Below are 23,949 nucleotides of genomic sequence, written 5' to 3' on the forward strand. Positions count from 1 at the left end.
GAGAGACACCTGCAGGCCTGCTCCACCACTTGCAAAGCTTTCCCTCTGCAGGCGGGGACCTGGGGACTCAAACCCAGGTCCTTGTGCATTGTAACAAGTGCACTCAACGAGGTGTGCCACCACCCGGACCCTTTCTACAACATACTTCAGATATTCAGATAAAGACTAGTAACCAGAGTAAAGAGTTCAGAAAATGCAGAAGAATGAAACTGAACACTACATTTCACCACATACAAACATAAACTCCAAATGGACCAAGGACTTGAATGTTAGACCAGAAACTGTCAAGTACTTAGAGAAAAATATTGGCAGAACTTTTTTCCATCTAAATTTTATAGCACTCTTCAATGATACAAATCCAAAAGTAAACCAGTCAGACTACATTAAATTAAAAAGCTTCTGCACAGCAAAAGAAACTACCATCCAAACAAAGAGACCACTTACAGAATGAGAAAATATCTTTATAAGCCTTTTTATCAGACAAGAAGCTAATAACAAAAACAGATAGAGCTTACCAAACTCAGCAACAAAACAAACAAACAAACAAAAAACCACAACCAAATATGGGGAGAGGATATGAACAGAATATTCACCACAGAAGAGAATCAAAAGGCTAACACACATGGAAAAATGCTCCAAATCATTGATTGTCAGAGAAATGCAAATAAAGACAATGATGGATACCACTTCACCCCTATGAGAATGTCATACATCAGAAAGAACAGCAGCAACAACAAATGTTGGAGAGGTTGTGGGGACAAAGGAACCCTGCTGTACTGCTGGGAGGAATGTAAATTGGCCCAACCCCTGTGAAGAGCAGTCTGGATAACTCTCACAAGGCAAGAAATGGACCTTCCCTATGACCCTGGAATTTTACCTCCTGGGGATATATCCTAAGGAACAAAATCACCCATCCAAAAAGATCTGTGTCTACTTATATTCATAACAGCACAATTTTTAATAGCCAAAACCTGGAAGCAATCCAGGTGAGTGACTGAGTAAGTTGTGATATACACACACACACACACACACACACACACTGGAATACTACTCTGCTACTGAAAATGGTGAAATTGGGAGTCGGGCAGTAGTGCAGTGGGTTAAGCACATTTGACACAAAGTGCAAGGACTGGCGGAAGGATCCCAGTTCGAGCCCCTGGCTCCCCACCTGCAGGTGGTGAAGCAAGTCTGCAGGTGTCTCTCTTTCCCCATCTCTTTATTCCCCTCCTCTCTCCATTTCTCTCTGTCCTATCCAACAATGATAACATCAATAATAATTACAACAATAAAACAACAAGGGCAACAAAAGGAAGTAAATAAATATTTTTTTTAAATGGTGAATTTATTTTCTTTACTTCATCTTGGATGGAGCTTGAAGAAATCATTTTAAGTGAGATAAGCCAGAAAGAAATGGATAAATATGGGATGATCCCACTCATAAACAGAAGTTGAAAACTAAGAACAGCCAGGAAAACACAAAGGTGAACTTGGACTAGATTTGGCGTATTACACCAAAGTAAAGAACTCTGGGGCAGGGGGGAGTATTCAGGTCCTGGAACATGATGGTGGAGGAGGATCTAGGTTAGAGTGTTACATGGAAAACTGAGAAATGTTACATATGTATCAACTACTGTATTTTACTGTTGACTGTAAACTATTATTAATCCTCCCAATAAAGGGGGGATCAGAAAAATTAATACACATACAAAAAAGAATATGGGGCAAAGTAAAGGACAGTATTTTCACTGAGGAAAAATTCAAAAAGCCAGCAGGAACATGAGAATGAGCTGAAAGTTACCTATTTGCAGAGAAATGCAAATTAAGAAAATGAGATAACACTTAACACCTGTGAGAATGTTCTACATTAGAAAGGATTGTAACAACAAATGTTTGAGAGAATGTGGGGAAAAAGGGATATTTCTGCACTCTTGTGGGAGTATAAATTGGTCTAGCCCTAATGGAAAACAGTCTGGAGAGTTTCAGAACACTAGAAATGGACCTACCTACCTTACAATCCAGAAGTTCCTCTCTTGGGACTTACCCAAAAGAAACAAAAAACACACATGTTACCAGGTCTACCACTATCCGCTCCCAGCCCCCATCAGAATTGATAAATGTATATGTATGTTCATAGAAGCACAATCTGTAATCACTAAAACTTGGAAGCAACCAAGATGTCCAAAGACAGATGAGTTGCTAAAAATATTGTGGTATATTTACAAGATGGGATACTATTCGGCTGTTAGAAATGAAGCCATCTCCTTTGCATCATCTTGGTTAGAGCTAGAAGGAATTATGTTAAGTGAACTAAATCAGAAAGACACAGATGGGGGCCAGGTGGTGGCACACCTGGTTGAGCGCACACATCTCAGTGCATAAGGACCCAGGTTCAAGCCCCTGGCCCCCACCTGCAGGGGGAAAGCTTTACAAGTGGTGAAGCAGGGCTGCAGGTGTCTGTCTCTTTCCCTCTCAATTTCTCTCTGTCTCTATGCAATAATAAAAATAAATTAAAAAAAAAGACACAGATGAGTACGGGATGATCCCACTCATAAACAGTTGAGAAAGAAGAACAGAAAGGGAAACTCAAAGCAGGATTTGACTGGGTTTAGAGTAGGGCACCAAAGTAAAAATCTCTGGATGGAGGGTGAGAGTGAATGCTCAGCTTGGGGGAGGGGTTGAGGATGGGATGGGACACAGTCTTTTGGTGGTGGAAATAGTGCTTATGTACACTTCTATTATCTTACAGTCATATAAATCACTATTAAATTAATATGAGGGGAAACTTAATTGAAAGTCTCAAACTTTTAGTGCACAGACCATAGGCTGAATCTTTGAAATGTTGACTCTCCTAAAAGCTTAGACCAGGGAGAATAGAAACAACCGGTGGTATTACCTTAAAAGATACTGATATATAAATAACATCAAAGGACATAAATTATGGTGAGGTCGTGTATGATACAGCAAATCCTAACAATGGGATTTTCAAAGTTAACCAAATTGCCAAATAATTTGATTACAGCAATAACTATCTATTGCCTTCTTAAACCCTAAGACAGCAGGAACCTCCTGCTTCCTCTATAATGCCCATTATTTTCCCCAGTCCTGGAACCTCTAGGGTGGGGCTCACTTTCCTATATGCTTCTCTCAATTCATACCAACTGATACTGCATCTGTTGATCCCAACCTATTCAATGCAACCAGTACCACCTCAACATGCTTCACTTCGGACTGTGTCCAGAGACGCAGGCGTGGAATGTCAATCCTTCAGCCTCATTACTCGGGTAAGATCTCTCCTTTCATGGGCTTCTCTAATTCCATTCCATATGGTCCACTTCCTAACAAAGCCTCAAAACCTAGATATAGACCAAGTCCCATGTGACACGGCAGATGTTCAGTTCACATGTATCCATAAATTAGGGCAAAATATATACCTTAAAACAAAAGTGCACAATAGTTTGCAGTGAGTCAATAAATGAAGCAAGCAAGTAGAAAGAACTAAAAAGATACCTTAAAGTACCTAATGAAATAGTTTCTACTTAGACCTAGATACCCTCCTTACCACTTCCTACTATACTTTTTCCCTCACTCACTCCAAAGCTAACCTTATCAAAGTAAGGACTACAAAAGCAGAATAAGGGCAAGAGACTTTGCATACTTTAATGATGACTCTTTAAAGTCACTATCAGGTCACCACCTTATCAGCTGGGTCCCTAATCAGGGAGTCCTGGGATTCCCACAGACATGATGAGCCTAGACCTTGAATAGATTGTCACTGGTCATCTCCATCAGGAACAACATAATGGACCCCTATGGGGGCCCCCATAGGACCTGGCCCTCAATGTGGATCAACAATGGTAGAGAATGTTCCACCCTCCAAAGGGGGGTTGAATAACATACTCTATCTACCACCTGAGGAAGATGGGTCCCGAAATAGGTATAACTTGGAACGTTCCTACTTATGACCACAGAATGCGATCTCAGACCTACAGGGATGCAGAGGTTACATAGGCTCCTATGCTGAATATGGGCCCCAAATCAAATCGATGGTGTTTACAGTCAATAATATTTATACATTTTTCCTATATTTGGGAGCCACTCTTTTCCCTGATCCAGCTCTCTACCACTTTTTCCAGCCATGACATCATCTCCAGAGACAATAACCTGGGTCCACCTACATATGATGTCAGGCTCAGGCAAAAACTAATAGTCATGGCCCTTTGGAATATACCTAAAATAGATCTACTGTCTATTTCCAAAACGGAGACCCCAAATCTTCATCTGCAATATTCCACCCTTTAAATTCATGATTAGTCAACAATTTGTATGGCTTTATATGTTAACTCTTTTTCAGCCACCAGGTTCCAGATGCTACCACAATACCAACATGACTTCCCTGGGCAGATGACCTCACCAGTGTGTCCTGGAGCCTCACTTCCCCAGAGCTCTGCCTCACTAGGGAAAGAGAAAGACAGGCTGGGAGTATGGATCGACCTGTCAACGTCCATGTAAGCGGGGAAGCAATTACAGAAGCCTGATGTGTGCATGGGGTTAAAGAATAGGAAAGCTATCAGGGGAGGGGATGGAATTCGGAGTTTTGGTGGTAGGAACTGTACTCCTCTTATCCTATGGTTTTGTCAGTGTTTCCTTTTTATAAATAAAAAATTTTTAAAAAGGGAACTTGACGTCATCATGTTACTTGAGAGAAGCAAAAAGAGAATGATCGTTACCAAATGATCTCTTATGAGTGAGAATTAATAAATAGGGGTAGAGAGGAATAACACAAAGTGAAAATGGACTGGGCATGTTGCATCAAAGCCAAGGATGCTGTGTGAGGGGAAACAGAAGAGAAATTTGGTGTCATATTGCATAATGAAATTATAAGCACGTGTCAATGATTGCACAGTAAAGCCTTCACTCCCTCAATAAAATGATTTTTTAGGAAAAAAAAAGGGACAAGTGGTGATAAGGATGCATACAAAATGGAACCCACCCTTCTATACTGCTGGTGGGAATGCAAGTTGGTCTAATCTCTGTGGGAAACAGCCTGTAGGTTCCTCAGAACTCTAGAAATGGACTTACTCTATGATCTAACAGTTCTTCTCCTAAGGATCTATACAAAGAGCACAAAAACACTTATACAAAGAGACCTATGTACACATATGTTCACAGCAGCAGAGTTTGTAATAGCCCAAACCAGGAAGCAATCAAATGTCTAATAACAGATGAGTGGCTAAGAAAGTTGTATATATAAACAATAGAGTACTACCCAGCTGTGAAAAATAGTGAAATATCCTTTGCTACATCATGGATGGAACTTGAAGGAATTTTGTTAGGTGAGATGATCCAGAAAGAGGACAAATACTGGATGATGGCATTTAAAAGTAGAATTTAAGAAAGAGGAAAAGGGCTGGGGAGATAGCAGAATGATTATGCAAAAAAGTTTCATGACTAAGGCACAAAAAGTCACAGGTCCAATCCCCAGCACCGTCATAAACCATAGCTGAAAAGTGCTCTGGCAAAAATAAATAAATAAACAAACAAACAAACAAATAAAAGGAAAGGAAAAGGAAAAGGAGTTGCCAGCAGTGAGTGCACACATTATCATGCACATGGATTTAGGTTCAAGGCCCTAGTCCACACCTGCATTGAAAGAGTTTCATGAGTGGTGAAGCAGGTCTTACAGGTGTTTCTCTCTCTCCCTTCTTTTTCAATCTCTTTCTGTCCTATGAAAGGAAGGAAGGAAGGGAGGAAGGGAGGGAGGGAAGGGGATGGGAGGGGAGGGGGAAGGGAAAGGGAAGGGAAAAAGAAGGGAAGGGAACGGAGGGGAGAGGAAAAGGAAAGGGGAAGGGGAAGGGGAAGGGGAAGGAAAGGAAAGGAAAGGAGAAAGGGAAAGGAAAGGAAAAGGGAAAGGGAAAGGGAAAGAGAAGGGAAAAGGAAAGGGAAAGGGAAGGGAAAGAGAAAGGGAAAGGGAAGGAAAAGGAAAGGGGAAAATGACTGCCAGGAGCAGTGGGTCTGTCATGCAAGTACTGAGCCCCAGAAATAACCAAGGTGGGAATGAATGAATGAATGAATGGAAAAGAAAGAGGAAAATAAAAGGCAAACAGGTAAAATGGTAAAACTTGGACTAGGTATTGTATATTTCAGAAAAGCAAAGAATTCTGGGGGAGGGGGAGGTGAGGATAGAGATGGCATAGGTAACTCAGTGTAAGATGGTGGGAAGGACTTCAGTTGATGGTGGGAGTGGCATGTACACACTTTTGACAAAGACACAGTGTTCCTTTGTGTCAGTAAATATCCTATAAACCATCATTTCCTCTGACAAAATGGAGGGAGAGAGAGAAAGGTACCATAGCACAGAGGTTTCTGCCAGTGCAATGGGGCCAGGCTTGAGCCAGGGTCACATATATAGCAAAGCCGGCAGCCTCCCAGGTGAAGTTCCTTCCAAAATACTTTCTTCCTTCCCTCCTTCCCTCCCTCCCTCCTTCCTTCCTTCCTTTCTTCCTTTCTTTCTTTCTTCCTTTCTTTCTTTCTTTCTTTCTTTCTTTCTTTCTTTCTTTCTTTCTTTCTTTCTTTTTCTTTCTACTAACACACAAGTTAGCTCTGGCTTATGGTAATGCCAGAGTTTGAATCTGGGACTTCTAAGTCACAGGCATGAAAGTGTTGAATAAAATAGTTGGTCCAAAAACCAATAATTTTAAATTAAAAATTAAATAAAGACAATAAAAAGGTGGTCCAAAAGCTTTTACATTTTTAATTTTATAGTTTACTATACAGTCAATTTTTTAAGTGTTCCACAGTCACTGGGGAGTGCAATAGGGAGGGAACATATGTTCTTTAATCAAGAATATAAAGATAAGACGTTCTAAGCTTATTGATTTCATTATTTCACTTCTCAATTTTGTCTCCAGGGACTCACTTATTACACTTAACTCAATATATTGCTCTGGGTTACTTTTTTTTTCTTAAACTTTATTTCATACAACAGGGAGAAATTATGAGAAAGACAGAGACACCTGCAGCACTGCTTTACCACTCATGAAGCTTTCCCCACTACAGATTAGTACTAGGGGCTTGAACCATGGCGATAGGTGCACTTAACCAGGTATGCCACCACCCTGCCCCTCTGGGTTACGTTTTTCATTAAGACAAAAAGAGAGGGATAATCACTATAGCACTTAAGCTTCCTCCACTGTCACAACACCTCTGATGTGTTGCCAGGGCTTAAACTTGAACCATGCAAATGACAATGCAGGTACCTTACCTAGTGTGCTCCCTCTTTGGCCATGGCACATACTTTTTATCCACGACCATGTTACTCAAAGTATGATCTTCAACATGATGCTGATACACATAATGTGTTAACAATTGACGATTGGGGCCGGGTGGTGGTGCACCTGGTTGAGCACACTTTTTACAATGTGCAAGGACCCAGGTTCGAGCCCCTGGTCCCCAACTGCAGGGGGAAAGCTTTGCGAGTGGTGAAGCAGAGCTACAGGTGTCCTTCTGTCCCTTCCCACCTGATTTCTGGCTGTCTCCATCCAATAAATAAAGATAATAAAAATATTTAAAAAAACATTCATGATCATGTAAATACAAAAATAGTGAGCAGACATTTAGAAGTTGTTGTAGCAATATGACATTGCCATGACATTTAAGTGCACGGTTAATACACCTGTCTTATTAGAGCATAGAGCAGGTTGAGCATTTTTCAACTAATGTACAAAAAACTGCCTGATGATGCAGTAGTAAGGTGAGCTATCAGCTACAGAAGGAAAAAAAAAGTACACAAAATATGAAGAATAGGGAGTCAGGCGGCAGCACAGCGGGTTAAGTGCAGGTGGTGCAAAGTGCAAAGTGCATAAGGATCTTGGTTCAAGCCCCCGGCTCCCCACCTGCAGGGGAGTCACTTCACAAGCGACTCTGTCTTCCCCTTCTTTCTCCATTTCTCTCTGTCCTATCCAACAACAACAATAATAACACAACAAGGGCAATAAAAGGGAAAAGATAAATTTAAAAAATCATTTAAAATATGAAGAATAAACAAAATGCTTCTGAATAATACCTGAATCACTGAAGAAATCAAGAGAGAACCTAAAAATTATTTGTAGATCAAGGAACATGAAGAAACCAATTACCAGATTCTGGGGAATGCAGCAAAATCTGTCCTTAGAGGGAAGTTTACAGCAATACAAGGCCACATCAACAAACAGCGAAGATCTCAAACACGCTATCTAACAACACAACTGAACCATGTAAAATAGGTGCAATGAAGGGACTCATAAGTCAGCAGGAGGAAGGGAATAGTCAAAATCAGAGCAGAAATTAAACAGAATCCAGAAAGATGATCCAAAAGATTAATGAAATCAAGAGCTGGTTCTTTGAAAGAATAAATAAAATGAATAAACTACTGTCTAAACTCACAAAAAGAAAAAGAGAGAAAGCTATGATAAAAACAATCAGGAACGGGAGTCGGGCGGTAGCACAGCAGGTTAAGCGCATGTGGTGCAAAGCACAAGGGCCAGCTTAAGGATCCCAGTTCAAGCTCCCGCTCCCCACCTGCAGAGGAGTCACTTCACAAGCGGTGAAGCAGGCCTGCATGTATCTATCTTTCTCTCCCTGTTTTCTCCTCCTCTCTCCATTTCTCTCTGTCCTATCCAACAATGACATCAATAACAACAACAATAAAACAAGGGCAACAAAAGGAAATAAATATTTTTTAAAAATTTAACAACAACAACAACAAAAAACCAATCAGGAATGAGAGAAGAAATTACAACCAAAGATAGGAAGATAAAAACTACATATGATGGGGTGGGTGGGGTGAGAATACAGGCCCAAAAAGGATGATAGGGGACCTAGTGGGGGTTGTATTGTTATATGGAAAACTGGGAAATGTTATGCAAGTACAAACTATTGTATTTACCGTTGAATGTAAAACATTAATTCCCCAATAAAGAAATTAAAAAAAACACATGAGTATTATGAGCATCTCTATGTAAATAAATTGGGACAACCTAGATCAAGATGCTTTGATTCCACTAAAACTCTTCCAGAAACTTGAACAGGGGGAAATCACTCCCAAACATGCTCTATGAGCCCAATTCCATAATGATTCCCAAAGAAGGATGGACTCTAGCCAAAAAAAGAAAACTATAGCTCTATATTTCTGATGAACATTAACAGAAAGATCTTCAACAAATCCCGGCAAATTGAATCCATCAAGAAAATAATTCACAAAAGAAAATAATTCACAAAGACCTAGTGAGAACCATCCCTGGGAAACAGGGATGGTTCAACATCTATAAGTCAATCAATGTAATCTACCATATCAACAAAAGAAAGATAAAGATCACATGGTAATATTAATTGCTGCTGAAAAGGCATTTGCCAAGGTCCAACATTCATTTATGATAAAGACACTCCTGCAATTGAGTATAGAAGATCAACTCCTTCACAAAATAAAAGCCATTTACAGTAGCTTCACAAGCAGTGAAGCAGGTGTCTTATCTTGGGAGTAGGGCAGTAGGGCAGAGGGTTAAGCGCAGGTGGTGCAAAGTGGTAAGGATCCTGGTTCAAGCCCATCTCCCCACCTGCAGGGGAGTAGCTTCACAAGTGGTGAAGCAGGTCTGCAGTTGTCTTTTTCTCCCCATCTTTGTCTTCCCTTCCTCTCTCCATTTCTCTCTGTTCTATCCAACAACAATGATATCAATAATAACTACAACAATAGAATAACAAGGGCAACAAAAGGGAATAAATAAATATTTTTTAAAAAGCCATTTACAACTAACCCACAGCTATCATCATTCTCATTGGGGAAAAACTGATAGCTTTCTCCCTTAAATTGGGAAACAGACAAGCATGTCCATTACCACCACTATTATTCATCACAGTCCTGAATGTCCTTGTCACTGCAATCAGACAAGAGATATCAAAAGTATACATGTTGGAAAGGGTGAAATCAACATATCCTTATTTGCTGATGACATAGTAATATACCTAGAGAAACCCAAAGACTCCACTAGAAAAACTACTGGAAGTAATTAATAAATTGAGTAAAGAAGCAGGATACAAAAATCAATACACATATATCTGTGGCATTTCTATATAAAAATGAGGAATCTATAAAAGGGAAATGAAAGGTGCAATCCCATTTACAATTGATCCCAAAACGAGAAAATGCCTTTGGGTAAATCTCACAAAGGAGGAAAAGGATCTTTACAGGGGAAACCACAGGACATTGTTAAAGAAACAGAAAATGACACACTGAAATGGAAGAACATTTCTTTTTCCTGGATTAGAGGAATTATTAAACAGCATTATTAAAATAGACATTCTGTGGGGCCAAGTGGTGGCACACCTGGTTGAGCGCACATGTTACAGTGCACAAGGACCCAGGTTCGAGCCCCCAGTCCCCACCTGCAGAGAGAAAGCTTTGCAAGTGGTAAAGCAGTGCTGCAGGTGTCTCTCTGTGTCTCTCCCTCTCTATCACCCCTTTCCCTCTCAATTTCTGGCTGTCTCTATCCAATAAATACATAAATAAAGATAATTAAAAAATAAATAAAACAGTCATTCTTCTAAAAGAAGTAAAAATAATTGGGCCAAAGGGTTGGAGAGATAGCAAAATGGTTATGCAAGACTCTCATGCCTGAGGCTCCAAGGTCCTAGGTTCAACCCCCAGCACCACCACAGGCCAGAGTTGGGCAGTACTCTGGGCTTGCTCTCGCTCTCTCCTACAATCTCTCTCCCTCTGTGTCTCTGTCTCTCTCTTAAAAAATTTGGGCCAAAGAACTAAACAGTTTTCGAAAGAAGAGATATACATGGCCCACAGACACATAATGAAATATTCCACTTCAATTATCAGAAAAATACAAATTAAAACTACACAGAGATACCATTTCACACCTGAGAGAATGGCTTACATCAGCAAATCAGGAAATGACAGGTATTGAGGTTGTGGAGAAAAAATTAACTCTGCTACACTGCTGGTGGGAATGCAAACTGGTGCAACCCTTTTGGAAGATTGTATGGAGAGTCCTTAAACAAATAAAAATGGAATTATCCGATGATAGCACTCTTAGGCATTTGTCCAAAGGACACTGAAACACTAATTTGAAGGGAAATATGCACCTCTATGTTTATAACTACATTTTCCACAATAAACTGAGTGAAAGCACCCTAGATGCCCACCAACAGATGACTGGCTAAAGAAGTTATAGGAGGGGCCAGATGGTGGCGCATCTGGTTAGGTGCACATATTACCATGAATAAGGACCTGGGTTCAAACCCCTGGACCCCACCTACAGGGGGAAAGTATCACAAGCAGTGAAGCATGTCTGCAGGTGTCTCCCTGTCTCTCTCTCCCCCCTCTATCTCCATTCCCTCTCAATTTCTCTCTATTCTACCAAATAAAATAAAATGTTAAAAGAGAAAGAGAAATTGTAGGATATATATTCCATGAAATACTACTACTCTGCAATCAAAAAAAAGATGATGAGAGTCGAGCGGTAGCGCAGCAGGTTAACCGCACGTGGCGTGAAGCGCAAGGACCAGCATAAGGATCTCGGTTTGAGCCCCCGGCTTTCCACCTGCAGGGGAGTCAGTCGCTTCACAGGCAGTGAAGCAGGTCTGCAGGTATCTATCTTTCTCCCCACTGTCTTCCCCTCCTCTCTCCATTTCTCTGTCCTATCCAACAACGACAGCATCAGTAACAACAACAATAACTACAACAACAATGAAAAACAAGGGCAACAAAAAGGGAAAGTAGAAAAAAAAAAGATATGTGTCCTTTGGGACAAAATGGAAGGAACTGGAGGTGATTATGCTTACCGAATAAGAGATGAAAGACAATGACCAGATAGTTCGACTCATGTGAAATCTAGAGATCTGATACACATACATTTGAAAAAAAAAAAAAAAAAAGCAGAAGCAAGCAAACTGTTTCTAAGTCTGTGAGAACTATCACAGTTATCTTTGGAAGGAGAGAGGGTAGGGATACAGAACTCTGGTGGTGGGTGTGATGTGGATCTATATACTGCAATCTCTAATCTTGTAACCTACTTTTAATCACAAATAAAAAATTAAATTAAAAAAATGGTCATTTTATTAAAGCAATTTACAATTTCAATGCAATCCCTATAATGATCCCAATGACATTTTTCAAGGGAATTGAACACTTGTCAAAAATTTGTGTGGAACTACAAAAACCATGAGAAGCCAAAGCATTTCTGAGGGAAAAGGGAAAAAAATAGAAGTATCACTCTCCTCAACTTTAGTTTATACTACAAAGCAATAGTAATCAAGATAGCATGGTACTAGAATAAAAACGGACACTTGAATCAATGGAGCAGGATTGAGAACCGAGAAATGAACCTACACATACACAATCACCTAACATATGACAAAGGGGGCAAAACAATTCAATTGGGGTAAAGAAGTTCTCTTCAGTAAATGATGCTGGGAAAATTGGACAGCTACATGTAGATATACCAAAATCAAATAAAAATGGATCAAATACCTGGATGTTAGATCAGAAACTCTAAAATATCATTGAAACACTGCAGGATCTTTCTTTATGTCAAAGATATATTTAATATTTAAAGAGTCAACTCCATGGACATGGAATATGAAAACAAGAGTAAATAAATGGGACTGAAAAACTAAAAAGCCTCTATTCATAAAAAAAAGCACACCAAAAGCCCACTATACAAGATAACCAAGCAATCCAGTAAATTTAGAAGATTTGCACATCACATATCTGAAAAGTGACTGATATCAAACATCTATGCAGAATTTATAAATATCTACAGAAGAAGTAAAAATAACCCAATAAAACAGTGTGCCACAGAACTAAACAATTTTCAAATGAATTGCCATATATGGCCCACACACAAATTAAGGAATGCTTCACTTCACTTATTATTAGAAAACTACAAATTAAAACTATATTGAGATTCCATCTTATTCCTAATGAAAAGAAAGAAAGCAAAGTGTTTCTAAGGCTTTGTGAGAACTATGGTGGTTATTTTTGGGAGGAGGAAGGGTGGGGAATGAGAACACTGGTGTTATGCGTGGTGTAGAACTATACAATGAAATCTTACAATCTTGTAACACATTATTAATTACAACTAAAAATGGTCTGAAAAAATAAATTAAAAATAAAATGGAAAACTATTTCCTCCCCTTTTTTGTGGAACCAAGGCCTCATACATCTGCAATTTCAGAGCTCCAGTTAATAAAGAGTATTATTATCATTATTTTTTTTTGCCATAGAATCTCTCATCCATCTGGTGCTGAGGCTCGAACATGAGTCATGGACTTAACAATGCAGGCAACCTAGCAAGTGATTTATCTCTCCAGCTTTACCCCTTTCTCTTTTAAAAAATTTATTAATTTTCTGGAGAACATTAATTATTGAAATTAGTTTTCATTCTGTTGATTGATCTGATTAAATTTAATAAAATATGATCTTATATCTATTAAATATAGTAACAAATGTGACCATATATTTTATGCTTGCTTCACTTAAGTGGTTTTTAACTTAAAATTCCCTGACTTTTAATAGGGTAATTCAGTTCATTCAGATTGAGTGGAATAAAACCATCTTACTAGATTTTAGTACTTCCATCTTGCTCTAGGTTCATTATTTACTTTTTACTTATAATGACATTTAGCTTTGTACTGTTTTCCCTTCACTCCACCTTTCCCTTAATTTAGATGTTTTACTATACTTTTTCACTTTATAATTTTTTTCTGCTCTCATCTGATATATACTTTATGCATGTAAGAAATCAATCAATTCATCCACCAAGGACATACACTTTCTGTATACTAACTTTACAACAATATATCACTACATAATAAATTGGCTAAATTTTGCCTTAGATTTTACTGTGAAAGACTTTAGCAAAATATCAAAATGGTTAAAACTCTACAAAAAACATACCTCCAGGAGCTAAGGAACCAGGACCAGGTCCTGTCACAGCAGTTGGCATTTGCCCTGGTGCTGGAAGTCCAGACTGCATAGAAGCTTGCATCAAAGGAGGTGCACCATTGACATGTATTCCACTCTGATCAAGAGAACAGAAAAAGTATGTACATGTTTCTGTGGGAACTGGACAAAGTCTATGATCTGGAAAGACTTTCTGATAAAACTGATATCTCCAAATATTCTATCAAATATTCTTTTTTATAGTATGTCTCATGCAGCATAATATTCATAATGCATTTTGAATAAGAGTTGCAATACGTAGTGATTCTGGCTATACAGAACACAAATAAGATGCACCAGTCTAAAACCAGACGACTGACAAATCCTGTCTCAATGTTAAGATAGCTAAATAGCACTTATTACTGAAGTCATGATTCAAGGCCGGCAATCAGCATAAACTACAAAAGCACCTTGAACCCAATGGAACTAAGAGGGGTATGAAACTTCTTTAAAAGTGACTTATGAAAAGTCACACTTTTAAGAGGAAAATTCTATTTCACCAATCTTTTCTAATCTCTATACTTAGATATAATTATGATTTAGAGAGAAATTCTAACGTCTAATGCAAGACTGAAACTCCTAAAGGGGAAGGAAATGTTTTTTATTTGTGTATTTCTCAGATAACTGAGCAGTCCCTTGGAGTAGAAAGAGCTCAATACTACCCTACAATCAAATAGGAAAAGATTGTGGAGGACAGGCGGTGGTGCAAGGATCCCTGTTTGAACCCCTGGTTCCCCATCTGCATAGGGGTCGCTTCACAAGCAGTGAAGCAAGTCTGCAGGTGTCTTTCTCTCCCTCCTCTCAATCTCTGTCCTATCCAACAACAGCAACAGCAACACAATGGAAAAAACAAACAAACAAAAAAGACTGTAACACTTGGGGAAAAATAGAACTGGAGGTGATTATGCTGAGTGAAATAAGTAAACAGGTGAAGAACTACCAGATGATCTGTTCACATGTGGAATACAGATGACTAAAGTAAACAATATTGGGGGGGGGGTAGATGCATAATGGTCATCCAAAGAAAGACTCTCATGCTTGAAGCTCTGAGGTCCCAGGTTTAATCCCCTACACCACCATAAGTCAGAGCTGATTAGTGCTCTGGTAAAAAAAAAAAAAAAAAAAAAAGAAAAAAAAATAACCAGATTATCTCTTGTATACTACAAATACAAATATTTTTATTGTCACTTAGGCTTAACCACTCTGGTATGACATTTCTGGATAGGAAATGGAGAGACAGAGGGAAAGCCATCACAGCACAAAAGCTTCCCACAGTAATGTTGTTCAAACCTGGATCAAATACAGGGTAAAGCACACACCCTCTAGGTAAGCTATCTTGCCAATCCTATTAACATTTTTTCAAGACTTATTTAACATGTTTATTTATATTGCCAACAAGGTTATCACCAGAACTCAATACCTGTACAACAAATCCACTGCTCATGGTGGTAATTTTCCCCTTTATCTGCTAGGAGAGAGAGAAATGAAGAGAGAAGGATACATAGAGAGGGAGAGAGAGAGACATGTATAGCACTACTTCATGACTAGCAAAGCTTCCCCTCTGTAGGCGGGGACCAGGGGCTTTAACCCAGGTCCTTTAGCATACTAACATGTGTGCTCAATTGAGTGTGCTACCACCCAAGCCCCCATTAACATTTTTTGAGTTATTCTAGTTCATCTTAACTGCTATTGGAATTATGTTTTTAATTAAAAAGTTTCTCATGTTGACACATGTAGTTTGTTTTTCTGTTATATAGTGTGTTATTGGATAAACATATGACATTTTCTCCATTCTTTCACTGATGTACATTTTAGAATGCTTCCAATTTTTCACCATGATAATATACTAATAAGCATTTTAACACAACTAAGGGCTATTTATTAAGAAGCATGCTGCCCATATCATGTGTTTCAAATACTTTTCCTCATATTCCCATTTGTCTTTGGTGTCTATTATTCTCTATAGTGGAATCTGTCAGTATTCAAATTAATCTGTATGACTTAATGGTTTGGTGTCACATCTAGAAAGTGAGCTTGACTTAAAAAAAACATTCTTGGTAGTCAGGTGGTAGCACAGCGTGTTAAGCGCATGTGGCACAAAATGCAAGGACTGGCATAAGGATCCTGGTTTGAGCCCCCGGCTCCCCAATTGCAGGGGAGTTGCTTCACTGGCAGTGCAGCAGGTCTGCAGGTGTCTATCTTTCTCTCCCCCTCCTCTCTCCATTTCTCCCTGTCCTATCCAACAACGATGACATCAACAACAATAATAACTACAACAGTAAAAAAAAAAAAAACTAGGGCAACAAAAGGGAATAAATAAATAATATTTTTTAAAAATTCTTAATGAAAGAATTGAGGGGGGGAGCAAGGGCACGAGACAGTGAGCACCAGATCATGTCTAGCATGTGTGTTTCCAAGGATTAAACTCTGGATTCCATATCTACCTCTTTGCACTGTGCTACCTCCTGGGTCAAAAACTACTATTTTAGATAGACAGAAAAATTGAGAGGGAAGGGGAAAGATTGAGGGAGGGACAGAGGGGATGGAGGGGAAGGAGGGGAAAAAGAGAGGTGGTGGGAGAGAAAGAGACATCTGTAGAACTGCTTCATTTCTCGTAAAGCCTCCCCCTGCAAGTGGGAAGTCTCGAAGCTGTGTCTTTGCATACTATAATGTGTGAACTCAACCAAGTGTACCACTACCCAGCCCCTAAGCTTTACTTTTTATAGTGATAAGAATGGAGATCATTGGAGCTGGGTGGTGTGCACCATGTTGAGCGCACATGGTACAATGCGCAAGGACCAGGGTTCAAGCCCCTGATCCTCACCTGCAGGGGGAAAACTTCACAAGTGGTGAAGCAGAACTGCAGGTGTCTCTCTATCTCCCTCTCTATCTCCCCCTTCCTCTCAATTCCTGGCTATTTCTTTCCAATAAATAAATAAAGATAATAAAAACATTTTTAAAAAAGAATAGAGATCCTAAGAGTGCAAACATCATGTAATTCTTCTATTAAGTGAAATAATGTATATGGAAGAACAAATAATGTCACATATGCACACACACAAAATTAGTTTATTAAAAAGGGTATACTGATGGATCAGTGAAATAGCTCCTTGGACAGTGTACTGCTTTGCCATGTATGTAACCAAGGTCCAAGTCTGGCTCCCACCACACTGAAGGAAGGTTCAGTGTTGTGGTCTCTTTCACTCTCAGTCTCGATCTTAAAAAAAAAAAAAAGTACACTGAATCTTTTCTGTGATAACTATGGGCTTCACTGCTCTGAATCTATACTGTTCAGTTCAAAAAACAGAGTTAGAGATAGACAGAGGAACAAAGGGAAAAATATCACAGAAGCAAGGCTTCCCACAGTGCAGTGGGGACCAAGCTAGAACCTCAGTCACATGCATGATAAAACAGGGACACTATTCAGATGAACTATCTTGCTGGCCTTGGAAGAATCTTTTTGTTCAACTAACTTGGAACCAAATCTGTTTATTCAGATGTTATGTACTTTGCAACCAGAAAAATATTTTGTGCATGCAACTTGCAGTTATTTTCGCTGCTTCTTTTAATATAGGCTCCTAAGACAGATGAAAGAAAACAATGTCCTACCAATGACTGGGCCTGAGAGACCTGAGGATTCTGCTGGTTCATTACCACATTAGGTCCTGAGATAGGTCCAGCACTGTGAACTCCCTGAGGGTTGCCTGCAATCAGTGGGATATTTGTCTGGCGATGAAGAATTTTCTAAGAAGTGAAAAAGATAAAACTATAAGCTGCCTATTAAACAAAGAAATGAGATAGTTCCAGCCCCACTCCAAGTTTACAATAGCATTTTCATGAAAGTACCAGAAGGACTTACCAGGGCAATCTCTGGATCCACAATTCTCATCACTACTTGTGCTTGCAGCAAAGCATAAGCCAGCTGGGGGTTCTGAAGCAACATATTCCGTGCTTCCTGGGGACTATTCTGAACACAAAGCTAAGAAAGTAAACAGATTCATTTTCAGGCTCAACAGTTATTCAGAAAATTACAGTGAATTAGAACCATTCCCATCCGAAAATTATAATATACCAGAGACCTTTAAAGTTAACTTGGGTTATTGCATAGTATATACATTATTTTTTATTTTTATTTTTTTTAGTATATACATTCTTGGTCACGGAAGGCAAGAGGGCGAAGAGGCATTTCAAATAACAAAATACCACCATTTAATAATAACACTTTTTTTTATGCCAAGTCTTATAAACTATTGATGTGCTATTTCCCTGACCCAAAGTGGTACTTTACTGGGTTTTTTTGTTTGTCTGTTTTTAGTTATAAGCCATTTCTTCCAAAATATTGACTTTACAGATGAGGAAACCAAGGCACAATATTTTTTTTCTATTTTTTAACTTGATAGGACAGAGAAAAATTGAGAAGTGAAGAGAGATAGAGAAGGAAACAGAAAGAAAGATACCTGCAGACCTACTTCATGGCTTATAAACCTTCCACCCTACAGGTGGAGAGAGGACTTGAACCCTGGTCCTTGTACATGGTAGCATGTTCAAGTGCAGCATTACCTGGGTCCAGCTCAATATTGTTAAACATCTCAAATCTCACACAAGTCATCATTTCCTCAATCCTTATACCTTTTTCTTTGATTACAGGAAACAGCTGTCTTCTGGGATTTTTCTGCAGGGTGAAGGCCACATTTAGGTGTGATTTGTGTTTGCTAGGCTAGCAGGGAGTTCTGGCTAGTTGTAAAGTCCAGACTTAGTTTTCATAGTGGCAAGATGCCAGAAATAGCCATTATTTTCATGAATGTTGCAACCTCTGCTTTTTATCAAACATTCAGTGTGCCAGGCATTATGCTAATAAACATTTGTGCTACCTACTTTTTAAAAATTTTATTTATTTATTTTCCCTTTTGTTGGACTTGTTTTTTATTGTTGTTGTAGTTATTATTGTTGTTGTTATTGATGTCGCTGTTAAGACAGGACAGAGAAATGGAGAGGAGGGGAAGACAGAGGAGGAGAGAAAGATAGACACCTGCAGACTTACTTCACCGCTTGTGAAGCGACTCCCTTGCAGGTGGGGGGCCAGGGGCTTGAACCAGGATTCTTAAGCCAGTCCTTGCATTTTGCACCACTTGCGCTTAACCCGCTGCACTACCACCCGACTGTCTGTACTACCCAAGGTGCAGTTTGACTGTTAAAAAAAAAAGATACACTTTCTAATTGAGACCAGACAATAATTTTCATTAATTTTATGACCAACTCATTGAAAATCTTATGTGATTAAAAAAATATTATATTTATCTATTGGACAGAGACAGTTAGAAATCAAGAGGTAAGGGGGAGACAGAAAAAAGAGAGAGGGGATCGGGAGGTAGTGTGCACATAATACAAAGCACAAGGATCCTTGTTCAAGCCCCCTGCTCCCCACCTACAGGAATCAATTCACAAGTAGTAAAGCAAGTCTGCAGGTATGTTTCTCTCTCTATCTTCCCCCCCTCTTAATTTCTCTCTGTCCTATAAATAAATAAATAAATAAATAAATAAATAAATAGGCTGCAGGAGCAGTGAATTCACAGTATAGGCACAGAGCCCCAGTGATAACCCTGGAGGCAAAAAAATAAATTAAAAAAGGAGAGAAACAGCGAGACAAAGCACTGCTTCACCACTCACAAAGCTTCCTCCCTACAGGTGGGGATGGGGATGGGGGTTCAAACCTGGGTCCTTATGCATTGCAACATGTGCATTCAGTGAAGTGTTCTATCACCCAGCCCCCAAAATCTTACGTGATTTGATTCAGCAAAAATTCATAACTTAACACCCCTTCCCACCTTCATTTGTTTCATAAGCTCAAACATTTGTTCTGGTGGAAGACTGGCAACTGCTTTGCTAATGGATTCAGGTGCATCCTCAGGATTAATGGTATCTCCATAAGGCGATTCGATGACAGGGGCACCAGTGCCAAGGCCTGATAAGAGAAAAGCACAAAATTGTGAATGAGACAAAATAAAGCGTTAAATAATTTGAAGTACAACAAATCCATAAATAACATTATTCATTCAAAGTCAGTTTCTAAGAACCTATCAATGATATCAAATGAGGGCTTACTGTATTTACTTTCCAGAGCTACTGTAATAACCAGTGGTAACTTTAAATTCTCTAGAACCGAAACCAAGATCATTTAGAAGAATGATAACCAAAGTTAAGAACTAGGGATAGCACTTTCCTTAAATAAGTTTTCAGAAGCAAAACACATTTCAAAATGGAATTCCCAAATGGATTACCTTAAGGGGAAAAAAGACTTTTAGACTATCTTAGTATTCCAATGTCCCGTAAAGTAGTTGAATATAAGTGGCAAACAATTATGACAGTTCACATTACCAATGGTTTGGTGAAGCTGAAGTCATTGTCACCTATAAATCAACTCTGTGAAAAACAAAGAACTTCTAATGTAACTTTACCTTATTTTTCAGATACGAACTTCACTAACATAAGTACCTCAGGCTATTTAACTAAAGTTGTGTAGGTTGATTATTTCAGCAGATAATAGAACATAATAATTGAAAAATCTTAAGTCAAATGTCTACTGATTGCATAAAGCCTGGATTTATACTCACTCTTCAGCTCTTCTTTGTTCTTTTCACTGGCAGCATTGTCCACACGAAGTGCTCTCCCACTGAATTCACGCCCATTCAGGTTTCTCATGGCACTAAGTGCAGTCTCTTGGTCTTGATATTCACAGAAGCCATAGCCTTTTGGCTTTCCTGTCTCCCTATCATACACTAACCTAGAGAGCAGAACCAAGTATCAGGCAAAATGTTACACAGGCACAGGACTCCTATTAACATTGTTATGCTCTAATTTGGTCCACTATATAACAAATATACTTATAAATCTGATTGCCTCACTAAAATAAAGTTACCAGAAAAAAAAACCTTAGTATTGGCTGTCTCCTATCTTGAGACAGGACTCCAGCCCCATCAGAGTATATTATTAATCTATACTTTCACTTCTGCAAGTAAATTCTTGTTGTTTCCCCCAAAAAAACTTGTTATTTATTACTAGGAATAAAATCTGCAATTTTTTAAATTTTTTATTTATAAAAAGGAAACATTGACTAAACCATAGGATAAGAGGGGAGCAATTTTTAAGAAACTGCCAACAAGAAATAAAAGAACTCTCACCTGAAACTAACAACAGGTCCAACCTCAGAAAATATATCTTTTAATTGTTCTTCAGTGGCCTCATAAGGAATGTTCCCCACTAAAGAAGAAAACAAGTAACATTAAAATTCTGAGCTTATAATGTTGTTGTGCCATCTTATATCGATAATATAAATGGCTTAAAGTGCAGTGTTTCTCCAGTCGCCGTTCCATGAACACCATTAAACAAGATTTAAATCTTGTCTGCTGAAATGAATTGCTCCTTTTTTTAAAAATTTTTTTATCATCTTTATTTATTGGATAGAGACAGCCAGAAATCAAGAGGGTGATAGACAAGGAGAGAGACAGAGAGACACCTGCAGCACTGCTTTACCACTCGCAAAGCTTTCCCCCTGCAGGTGGGGACCAGGGGCTCAAACCCGGATCCTTGAGCACTGTAATACATGCGCTCAACTAGGTATGCCACCAGCCGGCCCCTTGAATTGCTTCTCTTATAAAGAATAATTTTTTTTAAGGGGAGAGCAATATGTATTCCTAATTATCAGTTCTCATACAGACTGCCAAGTGCTAGGTGTTTCTTTGGCGAAGCTAAATACTTTGGCACTGGTATTTTATGTGAACGTCTGCAAAGTTTTATCAGTGAAAATACAGTCATTGTAATTTTTTAAACCAGCTCATAAATTTGTAATTCTATAAATACACACACTAAAAAAAAAGAGCATGAATGTAGTGAAGGATGTTTAAAAATTATTCTGAACTGTCATGTCTCTTTCATAAGGTGCTTTAAAATCGCCACAGACTTCAAAACTATTTAGGCTAAGGATTACACATAAGAGATTCGATCCTCTAACATTTCTTTGACATGGTCTCATTCATTCATTCATTCATAAGCTACTAGGTAGCCGCTACCACTGTGGAGGAACTAAAATGTTATGGAGAAAAAGCAAAGGATGAAAGTGCTTATGAGAAGGTGGTAAATGGTCACAGGGGGACAGGGGCCATACCCTCAGCAAACAACCCGAATTTTGGATAGGGAACAAGTAGCAGTACGGGACAGTTGTAAGGAGTCCTCACTTCTACAAAATAATTGAAGCTCGGGGAAGGAGAAAAGAATAAAAGCTGAATACTAGTTTAATTTCTTCAACTGCTTCGTGGAAAAGCAGATAAGCCTTCAGAGGAATGAGAATCACTTTGCCCCGAGTTCACTAGGCTGGTAGCCGGCCCCACAGGATAGTCAAGTAGCACTGCACCCGACCCATCATCATAGGTTCTTGTGGCGATTCATGAGGAACAGGGGGCGTTTCTCGCCGCTCCCTGCTTCTTAAAGTCCCTCCCCGGTGCTTGGTTCCAACGAATTACTCTCACCGAACACCGAACGTAAAGACCGATCCACCGCAGGGTCTCTCACACTCAAACCCGCCATCGCTCTCTTCAGACGACTTCCGATGTTCCTCAGTACACTTCCGCACCGCGCAAGAGCCCAGTGCCTAATGTACTTCAGAATGGCGCGTGAGCCGGAAGCGCTAGGGCTGGGCGGCCGCTGGCCCCGCCCCCGACGTCATTACGTCATGGCCTGATCGGCGTACCGAAAGGCTCAAGTCACGGTCTCTAGGCGGGACTACCACTGAAAAAGGAGGCGTAACAGACTTGAACGGGTGGAAACTAGTTTGTAGACTTTTTAACGTTTTTTCTGTACTCAGTTTTCTTCTAGGCTAATGCAGGTCTTCTTCGCCCACGATAAACATGGCGGCCGCGACTTTAACCATGATAACAGGAAAGTTACTTGCTAACTACCATGTTGCTTACATTTTAATTCTGCCTAGTTAGAGGAGGGATGTACTGACTCTTCCCCAGCAGTGTGCTTATTTTGTAAAAGCTGTGAGTGTACGGAGATGAGTGTTCAGCAAGGCTCTGATATAACTGAGGAAAGGGGGGAGGCAAAGGGAGAATAGACTTAAGAGGAAAAACAGACCCCAAACTGGAGTCTGCCTACTAGCCTCTGCACTCCATGTGCTTGGTGTTGGTCAAGAGGCGGAAAAAATATATATATTGTTTATTAGACTTTGAAGAACTATGGTGTTTATTAGAAGGGAGGGGGCGGTGATATCTACATACCATATAAGTGTGTGAAACTGCCCTCGAAATCTTAGTTTTGTACACCGCTCTTAAATCACTAATAATAAAAATTCCCAAAAATACCCGTCTCAGCAACGTTTTTTGTTTGTTTGTTTTACATCTGCATTTATAGTGTTCAAATTAAAGTTAACTTGGTCAAAAGATAATACTTATTTAAGTATAAAAGACCAATATGTCAAAAGGAGACATCATCTTAATGTCACATCTCTCAAGTATATTGCATGGTGTTACTAATATTGTATTAATTCCACCCTGCTTAACATTACATCCCTAAGACTTTTGTTTTATATCGTGAAGTTTGTTATTTTTATTTACTATTATTTTAAACTTTCCTGAATATGAAAATATTAATTACAAATATATGGAAAATAAAATTCCAATGGCAAAATATGACCATTTTTATTTTGTTTTACATATATTTTATAGGACAGAGAGAATTGAGAGGGAAGGGGACATAGGGAGAAAGACTTGCAGTACCATTCCACCTCTCTCCAAGGTCAAGCTTCCCTCCCTGCAAATGGGGGACTGGGGACTTGAACCCTGCTCATTGCGCTAAACCAAGTGCACCACTTCCAGGAACCAACATAATTATTTAAAACATTTTAGCTTATAGCTTAAGTAAAAGAATTAGAACTTAATTCATTATAACTTCATTACTTCTTCAAAAGT

At 39.1% G+C, this 23,949-nt stretch overlaps 1 protein-coding gene across 2 annotated transcripts in view; it reads right to left on the reverse strand.

Annotated features, from left to right (window-relative positions):
- CSTF2 (cleavage stimulation factor subunit 2) overlaps window positions 1-22,659 on the reverse strand; it is a 59,961-nt gene extending 37,302 nt beyond the window's left edge. For both annotated transcript variants that reach the window (XM_060183041.1, XM_016194510.2), the window contains exons 1-7: window positions 22,510-22,659; window positions 21,166-21,244; window positions 20,599-20,768; window positions 19,813-19,949; window positions 17,847-17,966; window positions 17,597-17,731; window positions 13,943-14,066 (exon numbers count right to left, since the gene is read on the reverse strand). In XM_060183041.1, the coding sequence (XP_060039024.1) occupies window positions 13,943-14,066; window positions 17,597-17,731; window positions 17,847-17,966; window positions 19,813-19,949; window positions 20,599-20,768; window positions 21,166-21,244; window positions 22,510-22,567 (823 nt within the window). In that variant the 5' untranslated portion in view covers window positions 22,568-22,659. The remainder of the gene's footprint in view (window positions 1-13,942; window positions 14,067-17,596; window positions 17,732-17,846; window positions 17,967-19,812; window positions 19,950-20,598; window positions 20,769-21,165; window positions 21,245-22,509) is intronic.
- Window positions 22,660-23,949: the final 1,290 nt, after the last annotated feature.

Source organism: Erinaceus europaeus, chromosome X (assembly GCF_950295315.1).
Source record: "Erinaceus europaeus chromosome X, mEriEur2.1, whole genome shotgun sequence".
NCBI lineage: Eukaryota > Metazoa > Chordata > Mammalia > Eulipotyphla > Erinaceidae > Erinaceus > Erinaceus europaeus.